This window comes from Notothenia rossii (assembly GCF_949606895.1).
Source record: "Notothenia rossii genome assembly, chromosome: 5".
In the NCBI taxonomy this organism is placed as follows: domain Eukaryota; kingdom Metazoa; phylum Chordata; class Actinopteri; order Perciformes; family Nototheniidae; genus Notothenia; species Notothenia rossii.
This window is the reverse complement of record NC_136903.1, coordinates 62,028,557-62,046,555: the sequence shown is the minus strand read 5'-3', so window position 1 is coordinate 62,046,555 and position 17,999 is coordinate 62,028,557. Positions and strand designations below refer to the sequence as shown.

General features: G+C 39.0%; 1 protein-coding gene across 4 annotated transcripts in view; it reads left to right on the top strand.

Moving 5' to 3' along the window:
- Positions 1–17,999, top strand: part of LOC307039986 (plasma membrane calcium-transporting ATPase 1-like) — a 141,757-nt gene that overhangs the window by 85,306 nt on the left and 38,452 nt on the right. For 3 of the 4 annotated variants that reach the window (XM_079682474.1, XM_079682477.1, XM_079682475.1), the window contains exons 3-8: positions 4,420–4,617; positions 5,122–5,379; positions 5,549–5,674; positions 6,681–6,806; positions 10,438–10,473; positions 16,786–16,959. In XM_079682474.1, coding sequence (XP_079538600.1) covers positions 4,420–4,617; positions 5,122–5,379; positions 5,549–5,674; positions 6,681–6,806; positions 10,438–10,473; positions 16,786–16,959 — 918 coding nt within the window. The remainder of the gene's footprint in view (positions 1–4,419; positions 4,618–5,121; positions 5,380–5,548; positions 5,675–6,680; positions 6,807–10,437; positions 10,474–16,785; positions 16,960–17,999) is intronic. The other variant, XM_079682476.1, reaches the window with a different exon arrangement.

Genomic DNA, 17,999 nt, shown 5'->3' with positions numbered 1-17,999 from the left:
AGGGCATTGAAGATGAAACGTGGCTGGGTCTTTCAGCATGACAATGATCCCAAACACACCGCCCGGGCAACGAAGGAGTGGCTTCGTAAGAAGCATTTCAAGGTCCTGGGGTGGCCTAGCCAGTCTCCAGATCTCAACCCAATAGAAAATCTTTGGAGGGAGTTGAAAGTCCGTGTTGCCCAGCGACAGCCCCAAAACATCACTGCTCTAGAGGGATCTGCATGGAGGAATGGGCCAAAATACCAGCAACAGTGTGTGAAAACCTTGTGAAGACTTACAGAAAACGTTTGACCTCTGTCATTGCCAACAAAGGGTATATAACAAAGTAGTGAGATGAACTTTTGTTATTGACCAAATACTTATTTTCCACCATAATTTGCAAATAAATTCTTTAAAAATCAGACAATGTGATTTTCTGGATTTTTCTTTTCTTCTCATTTTGTCTCTCATAGTTGAGGTATACCTAGGATGAAAATTACAGGCCTCTCATATTTTTAAGTGGGAGAACTTGCACAATTGGTGTCTGACTGAATACTTTTTTGCCCCATTGTATATTGTAAGTGTAATTACATGTTATGAATTGAGCAGACGGTTCTGTTATTTCCCTATTGCTCTTTGTGAAAGCATAAAATGGTCATGCTACAATTTCGTCAACATATCGATGTATCCTGTCCAAAAATGTATGATATATAAGTCCCTCCATATTACAAAGCCCTACTTTGTAGTGGGCTTCAAACGTATAGAACAATGAGGTTGGACATGAATCCCTGCTGCAGAGGGAGAATGAATGGTGCTGTATGGGAAAGGATTGAAGCTGCACGTCGGCTGATAAAGCTGTGAATTGGAAGAGACTTCGTTTTGGACCAATGAAGTCCATTTGTGCTGCTGCTGAAGCTCATAAACATCTGTGACAGGCGAGTGTGCTCTGCCGTTTCTGGAACATCATCTCGGAGCTTTAATCTGCATCTCCACGGGGACGCTCAGCATACGAAACCCGCCGCCGCATTCGCAGCACTAAACCAGAAAAAAAGCAGACTCATATCGATCAAACAGCCTGTAAAGGTGCTCTGAGGGTCACTTCTTCTTTATTTGAGTGTGACAGCATCTTTCAGCATCAATCACTGGCTCTAAAATGATGAAACCAAACTTTGAACTGAACCACAGAGTGATGAAAAATGGATGATGATGATGATGACTTTGACAAGCGGCGTATTTTTAAAAACAGTTTGTACACCTTGTCATGTTTCTGCTGTTGCTCTGAACCACAGAGAAGCTCTACTGTCGCTCAGATAGACATGCATATCATTTATATATATATTAACTATTTATTCATACTGTACACTGAAAGTCGTATTATGGTATCGTGTTACTGTAGCTTTTAACTTCTTTCATCCCGTGTCACCAAAAATTACCTCATCTCATTTAATTCCATCGCTTCACCTCCTTTTATCTCGCTTTATTTGATAAAACCATAATCCAAAATGTATTGGGACAAACTTGCAGCAGCAGGTGCTTTTAACTTTACTCCATTTGGGAACGAGCAGTCATCAAATGAGCTGTTGGCCCACGATTGAACACGATGGATGGATTTCACCAATGTGGTTAATAAAGGACATTAAAGCAGGTGATTCAAGTACAAAGCAGAAGCAAGGAGAGTCTGATATTTGCAGAACATTTCCCTGATGCTATTGACAAAGATGAAAACAAACTGGAATTGTTATTTGCCCCAAATGTGCAAAAGTGTTGATCCACAGCAGGGACACATGTAGCATCTCTGGGTTGGGGCAGCATACCACTCGCAAAATAATTGTAGAAAAGGACCACTATTATGCTTTAAGGGGTTTCCCCTGTCCTGTAGTGCGTTATATAGGTTCCAAGACATTACTTGGAGGCAACAAATACAATTATGAACATGTAAATGAGCATTATAGGCCCCCTTTAAAGCAAATATATAGAGTGTAATGTTGCTGTACAACAAGTGTCATTATTGGACTTAAATGGCTGTAATTATGCATGAGAATATCTAAGCTTAATAATTATGGCGTTGAAGCCATCTAATTTAGATGAGGAAAATAGTACCTGTGTTGCATAATACTTAAAATGGCTTGAAGCTGGTATCTGATTATTTCTCCTGAATAATGCATCAAAGGAATAAAGGGTAATAGGTTGAAAAGAGGAACAGAGGAAGTCTTCCTGTAGTCTGTCTGGAGAGAATCACCAGAGAAGAAACTGGAGGCCATTATTATTCAAACTCATGAAGGCAGGAACATGTTCACGCTGACATACAGAGAAATCCTGGCAGTGCGGTCTAGTCGACATTCACATCACGTTCCACTGCACATCTCCCCGAGTCCTCAAAGAATCCACGGCAGCCATGTTGTGGCCCACACAGCTGTGCAGGGGAAGTCACAGTTATTTAAAAATAAAAAGCAGCGCATCAGGTCAACCGGTTCATTCCGACTAAATACGAAGAGTTGCTGCAAATAAACTCTTTACTGAAGTTAATGAGGTGCTTTGCTGATGAGCATATCCTCTTCTAGTAGAGAGTGATAAACAGATAAACACAAGATAAATACACGCTGCACAACTACTTGGCAATAAACCTGATTAAGATTCTGATAATAAATAAACAGTTTTAAGATCCGATTTGTCAATGATATAACTAAACTTAGAAGTTCCCCAGACAAAGCCCTCTCTCTCGCTCTGCTCCCTTTGTAACATCCGGGGCCACTGTGAGATCTTTGTTTTTATCTTCTTTGTATGCACAGTAACGAGCGGTTAGATATGAGTCACCGCTGGAAAATGACAGTCATGGCTTTGGATTCAATAACTCACAGATACTGTTTGGTCTTCAGGGAGCAGAGCGTTGCTTTCTGCAGAGGGGCAGGAAGAGAAACATCAGACGGAATTTTGAGTTATCCGGTATTATCAATCAGTGGAGAAAATCCTGTGATATTTAGAGAAGTTTCTTCAGGACATGTTCTTTGTTATTTGTTCAGACCATGGTGTGACGTAGAGTGTTGGCTCTGGTGGAGCAGCAGATTGTGTGTCCAGCAGGGCGGGGCGGGGTGGAGGCAGTTCAGGCTTCCATGAACGCATCGCCACCACTGACGACACACAACAGTGGTTCTCAGCCTGGGGGTCGAGGCCCACACAAGGGGCCACTTGATAAACCCGGAGGGGTCGCCGGATGATTGACAGAAAGGGGAACTTACAGAAAACGTACCCTCTGGTTAGGGCTAGGCCATTTTGGAAAATAAATCTATTTGTGATTAGTTTGATTGGGTATGATTCACGATATTGGAGGGAATAACAATTTGTGCATCATTATTCTCATCTTCAGTGAAAAAATCTAAATGATCATATTTTAAAAGAAAAAAAAAAATGTATTATGCCGTTAAAAGATATTGTTAAATGCAATTTGGTTACTAAACTATTCCATATTTAAATTTCAATAAAATAAAAATGAATCGTTCACTCTTTTTTCCTGATATTTCTTTACCTTTTTCTTGTGAATTACTGGATTGTTTCAGCTTGCCAAGCCTCCTAAAATTATCAGAATTCACCAGTTTAAAAAAGGAGAATCGTTGCTTGATACAACAGACAGGTGTTTTTTTGTGTAAGCACCTGAAACCATAATTTCTCGGTATTTACTTTTTTACTGAATCTCCATGGAAGTAGGAGGAAATATAATGAATACAGAAATACATCATTTCTGTGGGTGGAACAAATCTGTGTTGGTTTTCCGCCCAAATAAACACAGTATATGGAAATACCGCAGTCTTTCATGGCAACAGAAGTAGGTCATGTTGCAAAAGTTCTGCTTATAGAAGCCTGTAATAATCTTTTCATAACTTCTGTGCATCTTCTGCCTTCACTGCGTGGAGGCGCACAGCTACAGTGTGCAGAGAGGTATCACGCCTCCAATAAAGACTTAGGATGGGAGGTTCTCACTGGATGCAATGGTACAACTAAAAGCTTTATTGAACGCTACATTACAAGTACTTGACTGGGAGATTGACTGTATAACACATACTTAATGCTTAATGAATCCAACGTTTATCTCTAAATATTTCTATATTCACATACATATCTATATTTCTTTGAATTCAAAACATTTTTTATTTATCATCCTATCTTTTTTTCAAGTTTTTTTTTTATGATATGACCTAAATGTTTGTGTTCTTCGTAGCTCAGCAAGTACAAACTACAGTTATTTTGTATTATTAATAAATAAATGAAACTGGATTTGCTATTTCCCACAAATCCTATATATAATAAAAACATACAATAATGTTGAAAGAACCTCAACAACCACGAATGCACACAATAATAACCATAACCCATATAAATCCTAATATTTAAAAGAGCAAATGTATCATTGATGTGATCATGAATTTGTTGTCTTTGTGTCTGCAGGTCTCTCTGGTAACCCCGTTGATTTGGAGAAACGTCACACTTCCTTCGGGAAGAACTTCATCCCTCCCAAGAAGGCCAAGACGTTCCTGGCGCTGGTGTGGGAGGCTCTGCAGGACGTCACGCTCATTATTCTGGAGATCGCCGCCATAATCTCGCTCGGCCTGTCCTTCTACCATCCACCAGGGGGCGACAGCGAAGGTCGGTACAGTCACCGCCATTTGTTTTATAATCTATATTTAATTCTACAATTAAAGCGCATGATGGCTATTTATTTACGATTGTTTTTATTTTATTTTATTCTGCACTTTTTTTTAACAATCCCTTTGTAATTTACAGCAATTTTATATATTAATTTACTTACATTTTTGTATCTATTTTGGGACTTTTTGGAGTTATTTGATAAATTCAATCGTTGTTTTTGTCTTATTTTCAGCTTTTAGATTACATTTTATATCTATTTACATTTATTTTATTTATCTATTCTCCTATTCACGATATAATTAGGATATCAGTATTGACACATTCCTAGCTACAGCAACACAGATGTAAAAAAAAAGATACAAAACAAATAATGTTTATAAGACCGGTTAAAATTAGCCTAGGATTGAATAAAAAATATTGTAGCATTTCCTTTATTTTTCGATTATCAAAACGTTTTTTGTGAAAGCTATTTGTATTGAACGCTTCCTCTTCCTCTCGCAGCATGTGGCCAGGTTGCAGGCGGCGTGGAGGACGAGGGCGAGGCTCAGGCTGGGTGGATCGAGGGCGCCGCCATCTTGTTCTCCGTCGCTATTGTGGTCCTTGTGACGGCTTTCAACGATTGGTCCAAGGAGAAGCAGTTCCGCGGTTTGCAGAGTCGCATCGAGCAGGAACAAAAATTCACCGTTATCCGCAAGGGCCAGGTCATCCAGATCCCTGTGTCCGAGATCGTGGTGGGAGACATCGCTCAGATCAAATACGGTACGAGACAGCAAATACCAGGCAGAAAATAAATCAAAGCTGCCTATCTGCCTTCCAAATTTAAGACGGATTCAAAATGTCTTTAAGTCTTGAGTCACAAAAATGTGTTTCCCCTCCAGCTGATTTTAAGAAATGAATGAAATTGAACTCCTTATCTCTGTGCCTGCAGGAGACCTGCTGCCTGCTGACGGGATCCTCATCCAAGGCAACGACTTGAAGATTGACGAGAGCTCTCTCACCGGAGAGTCCGATCAGGTCCGGAAATCTATGGAGAAGGACCCCATGCTGCTGTCCGGTGAGTGCCTGCTCACACTGTTGATTCTTCTTTAAGTGTCTACTGATACTACACCTTTTAAATAAACTCATCCAATGTAAACGGATATCACTCAACATCAATCAAAATGCATTTGTTCCATTTCACACTGCACCAGCTGTTGCCGTTAATGGTTTTTTAGCACCTTAATACAAGTTAATGCAATACAGAGCACAGGCAACTGTTAAAAGGAAAAATATCAAATATGAAAAGTAAAACAATTTCCGGGACCAATATTTATGAGGCCAAAAAAAACATATCAAATCAATTATAGCTGTTAACACTGTTGTTACATTTAATTTAAGAGCAAATTCACTTATTGTCTCGTTGCACAAACAAAAAAGCAAGAGTAGGTCCAGTAAACTCAGATATTGTGGTTATTCGATATCTAATAGGCCAAGGGAAAGAGGACAAACACTCAAGATATGTACATGAATGCTTATCTTGGGCATTTAGATAGATGTTTGCGTCTCCATTATGAAGCCTCTGTCCAATTTATGGACCATTTTTGGTGTTAACATATGGGACACTCAGACATTGAGTTAATTTTTTTGTATCAAGGAGTTGCTGACCTAGAGTATAATTGACTGTAATATGTCTGTTCAGTAACATCTTCAAACTGTCAAAACTGTTTGTCACACGTCAAAAGTATGAAATCCAAAACAAATCTGAGCCTCAGGAAAAGCAAAACACTTCTTGATCATCCTTGTTGAACTTTCAAATGTTTGTAACATTCACAGATGAACATTTATATCTAAAAGGAGCAACAATTCATTCTGTGTCATCAGAAGACTCATCCACATTTAGCTGTGTATCATCAGCATCCTCATACATGCATCAAATTAAGAAGTGCTGGCCCTCAGATTGATCTGTGGCGACCCTGAGTTTGTTACATTAGCAAAGTATAACACAAATTAAAGATATTACGCGGAGACAGTTACAAAGAAAAGTTCCAGTTGTGACCCCAGCTTTTTGAATGTCTCCTCAGGGACCCATGTAATGGAGGGATCAGGCAGGATGGTGGTGTCGGCTGTCGGCCTCAACTCTCAAACTGGCATCATCTTTACTCTGCTGTGCGCCGGCGACAACGAAGAAGTGAAGAAGGTCAAGAAAAGTAAGACATGAGACAAAGCGTGACGCACACAAAAAAACACAACTCATGTGGAAGTGCTTAAGGTCATACGAGACACAAAGTGTATGAAGTTTTGGGAGGAAAGAAAGAAAGACAACTACCATCGTGTCAGCTTCTGAATATTTCTACTCTACTGTTTGAACAGTGCAGATTGGAAATATTTGCACGCTTTTATCAGCTGGTGTTGATTTGAAGTTGCTCCTGTCGTACTAGCCGTCTGCAGGTAGAGGTCATCCAGTCTTAGCTGATCCCAGCAGAGCTGTTTGAAGGGTCTAACTATAATATTTTAACATTACATCTGATCACAAAAGCATCATTAGTGAATAAATAAGACCATGGGTGAGTTCATATGTAGTGATCTTATCTGCTTACTACACACAATTCACATAAGATGTTTACAACAGAAAGTTTGATTGACGGTTAACTAAACACCTGTCCCTTAAATTTTCCTATCGTAGCTGAGCAACTTAAACAAGGCACAGCAGGCATGTCATTGTTTGGATTTCTGCACCCGTTGAACCTGTGTACATGGCATCTGAATGGTTTATAGGGCAGTGCAATCAATTAGCAGTCAGCTGATATATTTAGCATGCCTGGCTAAGTGGCTCATTACCTACAGTTGTGATCAAGGCTATACCTGAAAGCCGAAATTGGAAAGATATGCTAAATTACATGAGGAGTAATCTGAAAACTATGTTTGTGACCATATATTGCTTATTTAGGAGTCTTTGACATGTTTCCATCTGGTTTTTTAAACAAGAAAACCATAAGAAAGTCCTACTAGACTCAAACTACACATTTTAGGTAGAGTAATAAAAGCTCGTAAAATATGCCAGCCATTTTGTAATGTCAACAAATTGGTAGATAATGGAGACTTGTTATCTTCTGTCTGATATAAAGAGTTAATACTTTTAGATCATAGACAGACAAATAAAAAATATGTTTCCACACAGACCGTAATACAAAATTCTGTGTCGGTAGTCTGATAAACACAACTGCACATCGTGGTCTCATTTATTCATGGTAGTTTATGGCCGAAATACTGAGGTATTGATTCGACAGGGACGTGATGCTGGTTAAAAAACGTGAAACGTACCTTCTTTCTTTACATACAGTTGCTTTTTGAAGTGGAACCCTTCAAAAAGTGCAGATGATCCTTGTACTATCACAGAGCAGGTTGATGTAAACCAACAGGCTTGTGCAGTCGGTCTCTATTGCTTTTGATTTGCTCGTGATCATGCTAACCCCCTTTTACTCATGTCTTTTTTTCTTTAGTTTGTTTTTTGTCTGATCATTTGTTTTATTGGCTAAAGTTTGAGTTTGTCAGGCATTCATTGTGAACTGGCTGAATGTACAAGCTCAGCAGAGAGAGACGCTCAGGTTTAGATTTCGGCCTCCAGTCATTCATTTAAATATAAACAACCTTTAATGAATTCCTAATGAGGAGAACCAGAAGACCGATTTCAGACAACTGAAATTAAACTGAAAATGAGCAGAAGAAAAGAGCATTTTCATCAGAATCACACACACACGTCTGTTCTTCCTCACTTAAGAGGACCCTGATTTTCATAATACATTTCTGAGCCCCTAACTGTAACCTTGATATTTAATCTTATTATAATTATAATCCTAAACCAGACCTGAAACCTTCAAAAAGCCCCTTGGAAAAGTGAAGAATGGCTAAAAACTTCTCTGAACTGACTTTTTTAATCCGTAATCACAAAGATAGGAGTACAAGAATGCACACACATTATGCTGTTGTATGTCTCTTGAGGTACCAGCCGACACAGCAGACTTTACAAATAGACGTTAAAAAACACACATATACACACACATTCATGCATACAAGTAAAGTCACACCCATTGGTTATATCTTAGAGTAAGAGCCTCCAGTATGTGCAAACATAGACACACAATCACACACTTGCGGCAGTTTAGCTCCTGTCATCAATCACACATCACGGTCTGAATATCAAAGAGCTGTTTCAGTGTGTGTGTGTGTGTGTGTGTGTGTGTGTGTGTGTGTGTGTGTGTGTGTGTGTGTGTGTGTGTGTGTGTGTGTGTGTGTGTGTGTGTGTGTGTGTGTGTGTGTGTGTGTGTGTGTGTGTGTGTGTGTGTGTGTGTGTGTGTGTGTGTGTGTGTGTGTGTGTGTGTGTGTGTGTGTGTGTGTGTGTGTGTGTGTGTGTGTGTGTGTGGGCTTTGACCTTGCTAACAACTCCTTTCAACATAAAAGCAAATAGCTTCATATAAGAGCAACAGGAAGTGAATGTCCCTAAGGGAGGAAACACACACCTGACCTGCTTCTTTTACACATCTTATCAAAACATGAAAAAAAACAATAATAGATGATAAGATCCACAAGGACCATAATATCAGAGTTTATATATCTGCAGTGAAGGAAGTAAGCCACATCCATCACTCAAAAAAAACTCAACACAACCAGTGCACACATTGTTTGAAAGAACTTGTAGGTTTGTCCTTAATAATTATTTAGAAACCACAACCTCTTCCTCACATCACCATCCAATTGAGAGGATGACTTGTCTGGATTTATTTTACCAACGCTGTAATGAAATAACACATACATGAAATGTACATCATTAAAAAGAAAACAGCTCAGATTTTCAGACATGCAGTATCGACACATCGGGAAATTAAATAAGAGATAAAAAGGGACAGCTTTGAACCAGACACACTGAAATCAGTGATGTTGTCAAAAAAGATACATGATAAATGATGTGAACAACTCATCTCCTGAGGGTATGTATAGTCCCAAAAAGAATTGAGTTGATCAATTGCATTCAAGAAACCAGATGATTGTTGAAAGTATAAGTATCCTACAAACGATAATTGTCTTACAATTTAAATAATGCCAAACAGTAAAAAAGTAGTGTATACATTAGTTATGTAGGTGAATGACAAATGACAAAAAGGAGCATGTACCCTCAACAATGTAGCCAAACCGATGTACATTGTGGGAAATCATTCAAATTCAGATCACTTTGGTGTCCAACACATTTGCATAAAATGGAAATCACATTTCATTTAGTTGACGCTTTTATCCAAAGCGACTGATAATAAGTGTAAGTGTGAAATGTGTCTTTGGCACCGGCATATAAGACAGCACTCACCATACACAGCACTACACAGTTCACACACAGTACACAACCATTATGCATCATAAAGTCTGTAAGTGACTAAGTGGTGTTCATACTAAAAGTGCTAAGAGGATTATTCTTCCACTGACATGTGTCCATTCAAATATCAGAACATTATACTGACTATTATTGAAGTTGATCATACCGATAATGTATATTTGTTGAATACATAAGTGTTTGAAATTCAACTGAATCAAATTCGTATTTATTTTGATAACAGAGGTCTTGGTTTTATTAGCTCTTTTGTCAAACACTGCTGGTTCTCCGCAACAGGAAGCGGTGCGTCTCTCTCCTCTGATTGGTCCATTCCTGCCCACAACACACACGACACACACACACACACACATGTGGGTTTCTATCAGTTTGAATTTTGTGTTCTCCCTCAGTTTGTTTTGATCTTATTTTTCTTTTGAGCCATTTTATCAGCATTCCGCCCTCTCTCTCTGTCCGAACAGGTAAAAAACAAGGACCCTCTGAAAATCGCAACAAAGGTAACCCCTCCATTCATCCATCTGTCCCTCTCTGTCCCTCCATCCTCCCTGTTACTCCCCCCCTCCTCACCTCCCCTCCACCCAGCGGCAGGAGGGGAGTGTCCAGTCCATGTCTCTCTCTCTCTCTGCTATATAAAGGGGGACGTTCTCTCGCCTTGCTTTACCTGTTTAAGGGTGCAACTCTCAACCTTCAGTCTTTGACAGCCAATCACAGCGTCTACAGTTGTCATGGTGATCTGTGATAGTGGGGTTAATACAGTATAGAGTTGTATTTGTGCCATCATTTTTGAGAGTGTCTGGGCATTTTAAGCATAAGAAAGAGTTCTTGCAATCACATTATATTTATTTCATAGAGATATGATCCAGAAAAAAAAGTGTTGTGCTCATTTCATATATGGACTAGTGTTACCATTGGCTCAAAGAATAAAGAAAATATATATAAAAAAAAAAAAAGAAGAATAAGCCAAATAGCTAATTAAGCTAGCTAGCTATTTAGACTTAGCTAATTTGATGTTTTCCATTTAAAAAACTTTTGTGTGCTACATTCATTTTTAAAAACATGTTACAAGGTGACTCACTGATTTGTGGATTCATTAGTCATAAGTGTTTTTTCCAAGCTTAGATTCCAAACCTTCTTGGTGCTGGCTTTCTTCGATGTACCCGGTTGAAAACTAGTTTATTTACCTACTGCTAATCTGGCAGACGATAGCTGACAACCTAACAAGATAACTATACTGAAAATAAAAATATTGAATAAAGGTAAAAATAAATAACTTATCTTGTTTTGAGATCAAATGGGTGTGAGTTATTAGCTTACATTAAATCAACACATACTAATTGAGTCCTTTTGTTCACAGAGAAATTGTTCTTTAATACATATATATATTGCTAAAAAATAACGGTACTGTATGTGCTTGCAAAAACTCAAATGTCCTATCCCGCTCTAAGAATTGAGACACAAATATAAACTCTACCAGAGGTCTAACATGTTAGTTTGACCTCTGTCTCCTTCTTGGGTGACGCAGTGTTGGACTCAAGCGCTCCCTCGGTGCTTCCCTCCATATTTAATGTTTCAGGGTTTATGGCTGTGTGTTTGTGTTGATGACGTCTTTGTGCCAACTTCCCAACTCGAAACAGCCAACCGTCCTCAATGTCCCGTGTGATCCAACACATGTCCGACTTTCTCTGCAAGCTGTCTCCACACACACACATATACACACACACTTGAACACACCCCAATACACTCCACACACACGCTCACACAGCTCCTACCTCCCGACCTCCCATGGTTTGAGCGTCTGCTGCGACCAGAATGCTACTTGATGTACACACACACACACACACACACACACACACACACACACACACACACACACACACACACACACACACACTCTTCTGGCACGTGGATGCTCCTCACACTTTTGCATACTATTTATATTTAACAATATTTAATATTTTTCAGACCTGCAATCAAGAATGACCTCTACTAAAACGCATTAAGATCAAAATCTGCAGAAATGCATCAGGTCAGATACACAACTTTGTAACTTAACGTTAATTTGATCTCCTTTATATACCGTTGAGTAGTTTAATGTACAGCTATGAATCCTACTCAATGAGATCGTCATATATTCATAGTGGTACATACCTGTGAGAATTAAATACCTCTTACAGTTCAACTTTTAATGAGTTTCTTTCAGCTTTGCGAGGATGCCTTTTACAGCGGAGGCTTTTCAAAAAATGTAATATTTAATGTTTTTATTTATTTGATTTAACCTATAAAGGGAAACGTAATAGTTTAATTTACAACATAACATATGTCAGTAAAATAGTGAGGCTTCTATTCATGATGTTCTATGAATCTAAAAATGAGCAGATGCGGTGGCTAAGAAGTGATTAAATCAGACTACCAAACATCATCACGCAAAACATTATGCGCCTTTAGCTTAACGGTTGTGACAAATAGCCATGGGACTGTGGTGTCGTTTGTTTATACTCTCACGTAAGCTTTTTACTTCTGCCGATATTTACTCTTTATAGAGTAGTGTTGATATGTGGAGATTATCCTGCTAAGTAACATAAACGTTTGTTAGCTACAGATCTTATTATGTGCAATATTCCAAAGTCCAATGGAAAAATCCCACGCCGTTTGTCGAGGGAGCCCTTACGAAGCTAATTTCTGGGTTGCCTAGATACATACGTCATCACTTCACCACTCTATCGAACTCATTCTTTAAGCTCCTAGTTTTGGTTTCACACAGCTCCAGTGGGATGATGATGCTTCTGCTTCACTGGATGTAGAACGAGGCTGTGTTTTGTATTTTACAATATGTCAGGATAGTGTATTTGTCAGATTATGATTAGCTTTCGTCTGCTCCCTAGTGTCCGAAAAAACAATGACTGCTGCTTTAAATTTAAATCCTTCAAAAGCTTTAACTTTGCTGGTTTTTTTTTGGATCACTGTTACGCAACTTCCTACAGGTGATCGATGAATAATATTTCCATTTCAGTTCCCTAAAGCCCAATTTCATATCTAAAAGATCTGGGAAACAAACTCAAATATCACTTAACTCAAATAGAACAAATCCCCTTGAATGAGATCCTGTAACAAACCTGAAATATAATAGTAGATGGGCTGATTGATAAATCAGCTAATTGTTGAATATCTAGGGGAAATTCTGGCTTTTGAAACAGCTGTACTGGTAGTAAACAAACAGCAGTTATACCAAAATTGAAGCAACTGAGAAAGAAATGACTTAATGAAAACAGTTTCAGTGCTGACAAATAATTGGAGAGGCAGAGTGGTGAAATGACTCTTATTGTGCACATATGATTGATCAATAACAAATTAAAGTTGAGCAGATCAGGCAACAGGGAAACCTTTTAAAATAAATCCCATCAGTATGACAACAGTCCCCACTCTGATACTGCTTTCATTCCCTCAATAACCTCTACCTTGCCAGCTATTACTGTTAAATAAGCATTCATCAAACTTCCTGCAGATGTTTCACATTATAAGCCCACCAAAACAAGGGGGATTTGTCCTTTTCAGCTGATGGAAGGCTTTTAATGTGAAAACATCTGTGCAAGAGGTGTTGAGTTTCGCAACACCCTTTTCGTAAATAAGAGGATTTCAAATGTTTTCCCATCGCACATTCCCTCACATGTATCCACTGAATTGTGTTGACACTGCTCAGGAAAAGACAACAGTGCCGTGATGTGTTCTGGCTGAAGCGAGCCTGTCGGTGTGTGTGTGGGAGTTGCACCCTTGCAGTGTTAGTGGGCTGTGGGCTGTCGTCTGGTCTGTTTGTGTTCCTCAGTTTCTTTTCTTTCACTGTTGCCTCCTTGCAGGGTGTTGCTCAGGACTACATGTTGTCTTGTAATCACTGTTTGACTCTCTCCCTCCTCTCGGTTATTTTTTCTGTCTTGCTGAAGCCTCCTGCAGCCTCCACAGCTCTGCAGCCTCCTCTTCCTCCTCCTGTCAATCTCTGTCGTGGTTCTGCATCGCTGTCGTTTTCCGTTTTCTGGGGTGATCTTTTGTCTTCTGTTTGGTTGACTTGCTTTCTTTTATTTATTTATTTTGGTTGTCAGATACACCCCCCTCCACGCTGCCCGCCATGCACTCTCCCATGGTTCAGTGCTGCGCCTGTTTACAGTTCTGTGGTTGGTCAGTGGGTCTCAGTCCTGTTCATGTGAAGCTGTGTCAGTTGATTCTATGTTGTGGCTTGTCTTCAGAGTGGACCATGTGCATAAAGCTCCACAGCTTCCTGGTTTGACACCGACTCATCCCCACATTCAGAGTGTTTAAATGTCATGTGGAGGTCATGCTGCAATGAAAGGACTTCCCTATTAGCAAAATACAGTGCAGGGACTTCTGAGAGAGGCAGTTAAAATGACAGTGAAAACGTTTTTGGGTAAATATCACTTAAAAAAAACACATTACCTGGTTTTGTTTTATTTCCCCCAGCTCCATGTAAGAGGAAGTATTGGTTATCAAAGTAGATTTGTCTTTTACAGACTTGGAGCCCCACTCAAGAACATTGTTCATATTCTAAAACCTTTTCAGGTTTTCTTGCACAATTGTTCAAACAAGTCTTTTTACATACCACATTTCCAGCAAGCCAAAGTACATCAATCGAAGGCCAAAAGAAATGCACCAAAATAAAACAAGTTCAAATGAAAAAGACAGGAAGGTGTTAAACACAAGAATAAAAGTTACAGAGCTGTGTAAAAATAAATTATTATTTTATTTAATAAAAGTAAGCAGTAAACAAAAACATCTTCAACTTGATTGAAAGTAACTGCGAGTTGTTGGGTTTTGTTTTTATAAGAATGTCACCCAAGAGTAAATAAAAGATCACTTGGTATTGGTTTCCAATTCTGCAATAGCTAATAACTACTTCTTCAAAATAAAGGAACAATAAAAACATCTTCACCATAAAATATATAATGTACATAAAACTCAGCATAGATTTCCCCTTGGTAAGCCTCTCTGCATTCCCACCTTCACACTATAAACCAGACAGCACAATAATATTCCTCCAATATCTATGTATCTGTACAGTAATCATACAACAAGCTAAATCCTTAAATGGAACAAGTGCTCTAAAAACACTTTTAACGACTTCTTCCTGCATGAGGTCCAATCAAACGGTTGAAAACGCACTGAAGAAATGGCACCTAAGAGGACTAGACATTAATAATATGAATATAAGTAATAATTGTTGTAATCAGTTTTATTATAATTATTTTGTTATATACACTTAATATTATTATTACATTTTTTATATTTTTTATATTTTTATTAAAAAAAAGTGTTATTTGTAGGGAGTAGTAGATAATAAAATAGGAACAGATTCTCTAACAGACGTTTGCCTCATCACTTTTTTATAAAAAACGATATTAAGCATCAAACACCTGTTTCTTCTTCTTTTGAAAAGGTCTCTCTGGTCATCCAGGAATCTAGATCTGCTTTATGTCCATGATCTGTTGGTATTGTTGGTTCCAGAAGTGATGTTGACAGTGTTGCCAGCAGTGGCTCTCCAACAGGGATAAATACAGTTAGCTGATGGATCAGAACACTTTCAATATTTAAAGCTAATAAATCCTCCCGGTGTTGTCAGCTCAGTTGTTCATGAGGACAAACAGAACATCAAAACTCAGATAAGTGCACATCTGCTCTGTTTACATTAATCACCAACTCACGTTTCTTTGGTATGGAAATATGACAAACGGCAGGGGGTGGAGGGAGTGCAGCTGAACTCAGTGTAAGCTCTTGAGCAGACATCAAACAGATCAGAAAGCTCCACGTTACAGTACTACAGTCCAAACAGATCCCAGCTGATGAAGTGAAATGCAAATACACCGTTTGTTTATGCAAATGAGGAGCAAAGCTGGCGAGCAGGACGTAAAAGCAGACTCCTTTACTGAGCCTCGTTCCAGACCCTTTGTGTGTGTGTGTTTGTGTGTGTGTGTGTGTGTGTGTGTGTGTGTGTGTGTGTGTGTGTGTGTGTGTGTGTGTGTGTGTGTGTGTGTGTGTGTGTGTGTGTGTGTGTGTGTGTGTGTGTGTGTGTGTGTGTGTGTGTGTGTGTGTGTGTGTGTGTGTGTGTGTGTGTGTGTGTGTGTGTGTGTGTGTGTGTGTGTGTGTGTGTGTGTGTGTGTGTGTGTGTGCTGCTGTTCTCTGTTCTGTCTGCTGCTCCTCATTATGAACCGCTGCGTGTCTCTGAAAGCTACTTGGACCTTTTTCATGAATGTGTTGTGATCATAAATAGACGATATGTGACTCTCTGCATTCAGTAAAAGGGTCAACTCGTTGATGAAGATTTCAAAGTATTTTCTGAGAATGTTGTGTGTGTCATATTCAGCTTTCCTTCCAACTGAATCTTTAATGTTTTCTCTGCTTCTCTACCCTTCATCCCCAATTCTGCTCCATCCTCCCTTTTGTAATTTATTATTATTCATTTGATTAATTTACCTTTTGTCAACCCGTTCTAAATTCCTCCCCTTTTCCTCTGCTACCATTTTTGACCTCATCTTTATTTAAAAAAACATCTGCCTCCTTAAAATATCCCTCCATCCCTCATTTCCTTGTCCTTCATTTTTCACCTCTTCGTGTCAAAACACTTCTTAAACCTCTTTCATCTCTTTTTACTTTCCATCATGATCCCACCTTTCTCCTCCTCCTCCTCCTCCTCCTCCTCCTCCTCCTCCTCCTCCTCCTCCTCCTCCTCCTCCTCCTCCTCCTCCTCCTCCTCCTTTTACCTCCAAACCACCAACTTTCCCCCCCACCCCTCCTCCTCCTCCTCCCAGCCAAAACCCAGGACGGCATCGCCCTGGAGATCCAGCCTCTGAAGAGCGAGGAGGCCACCGAGTCAGAGGAGAAAGAGGAGGTGAAACCAGTGAAGAAGGTCAACGTGACCAAGAAGGAGAAATCGGTGCTGCAGGGCAAACTGACCAAACTAGCTGTGCAGATCGGGAAGGCTGGTGAGTAAAACAAAGACACCTACACATATAAAATATCACTAACGTTACATAAAGTCCAAGATCTGTTTAGCCTAGCTTAGCACAAAGACTAGAAGTTGGGGCAAACTTTAACCTGGCAACATCTTAAAATATATTTTAAATATCTACCTTTATCACATTTTCCGTAAAGTCAGGTCAATTTAAAGTTCATTCATTTATATTTGACAAACATTTTTGAAAAACTAAACAGGTTTAAGAAAATATCAGCAAAACATTATGTCATATAATAGTTTAGGGGGACTTTAATAAACACAAGTATAAAAATATACGTAAGACAGTATTTAAGGAGTAAGTACACCCTGAAACCCTTCAACACTCATCAGTGTTTTTTAGCTACATGATATGTTTGCATAACGTAACATGCATACAATAGTGATGCTAACATTCTGATGTTTAACCGGTATAATGTTTACACTCTCAATGGCTAATGAGTTATTATAGAGTAAAGTTATAACAATTCATCCGGAGGCAGACCACATTTCATCGTGATCCATTTATTAGGTGTTTGGATATTTAAGTAATTCTCCCCTCACTGAAAATTATGAATGGAAAATATTAATTATTTAGGTTTTTAGCTTTAACTCACTGGTCTAATTAATCTATTCCTTACCAGTTGGAAATTCATAAATGAGGGAGAGCATTATTTATAAAGTCTCTGATCATGTCCTTATTAATGAGATTCATTTCTCCCTCGATTACTTGACCCGATTCAAATCTTTTTTTTAAAGAATTTATTTTTACTTTAAATGTGATTAGCCGATTACAGATGGGGCTGGTGATAGCATGGTGGATAACATAACAAGAGTTACATTTGAACCTTTTAGTGGCGCTAGGCTAGCAGTTATCCCCTGCTTCCAGTCATTTGCTAAGCTAGGCTAACATGTCTTTGTACTGGACACATTTACCTGACACCCGTCTTCATGTCTGACTTTCAGCAAGAGAGGATTTTGAGAAATGTAGCACTGTTCATTTAATAGCTCACAAAGTGATCAGGCAGTAAA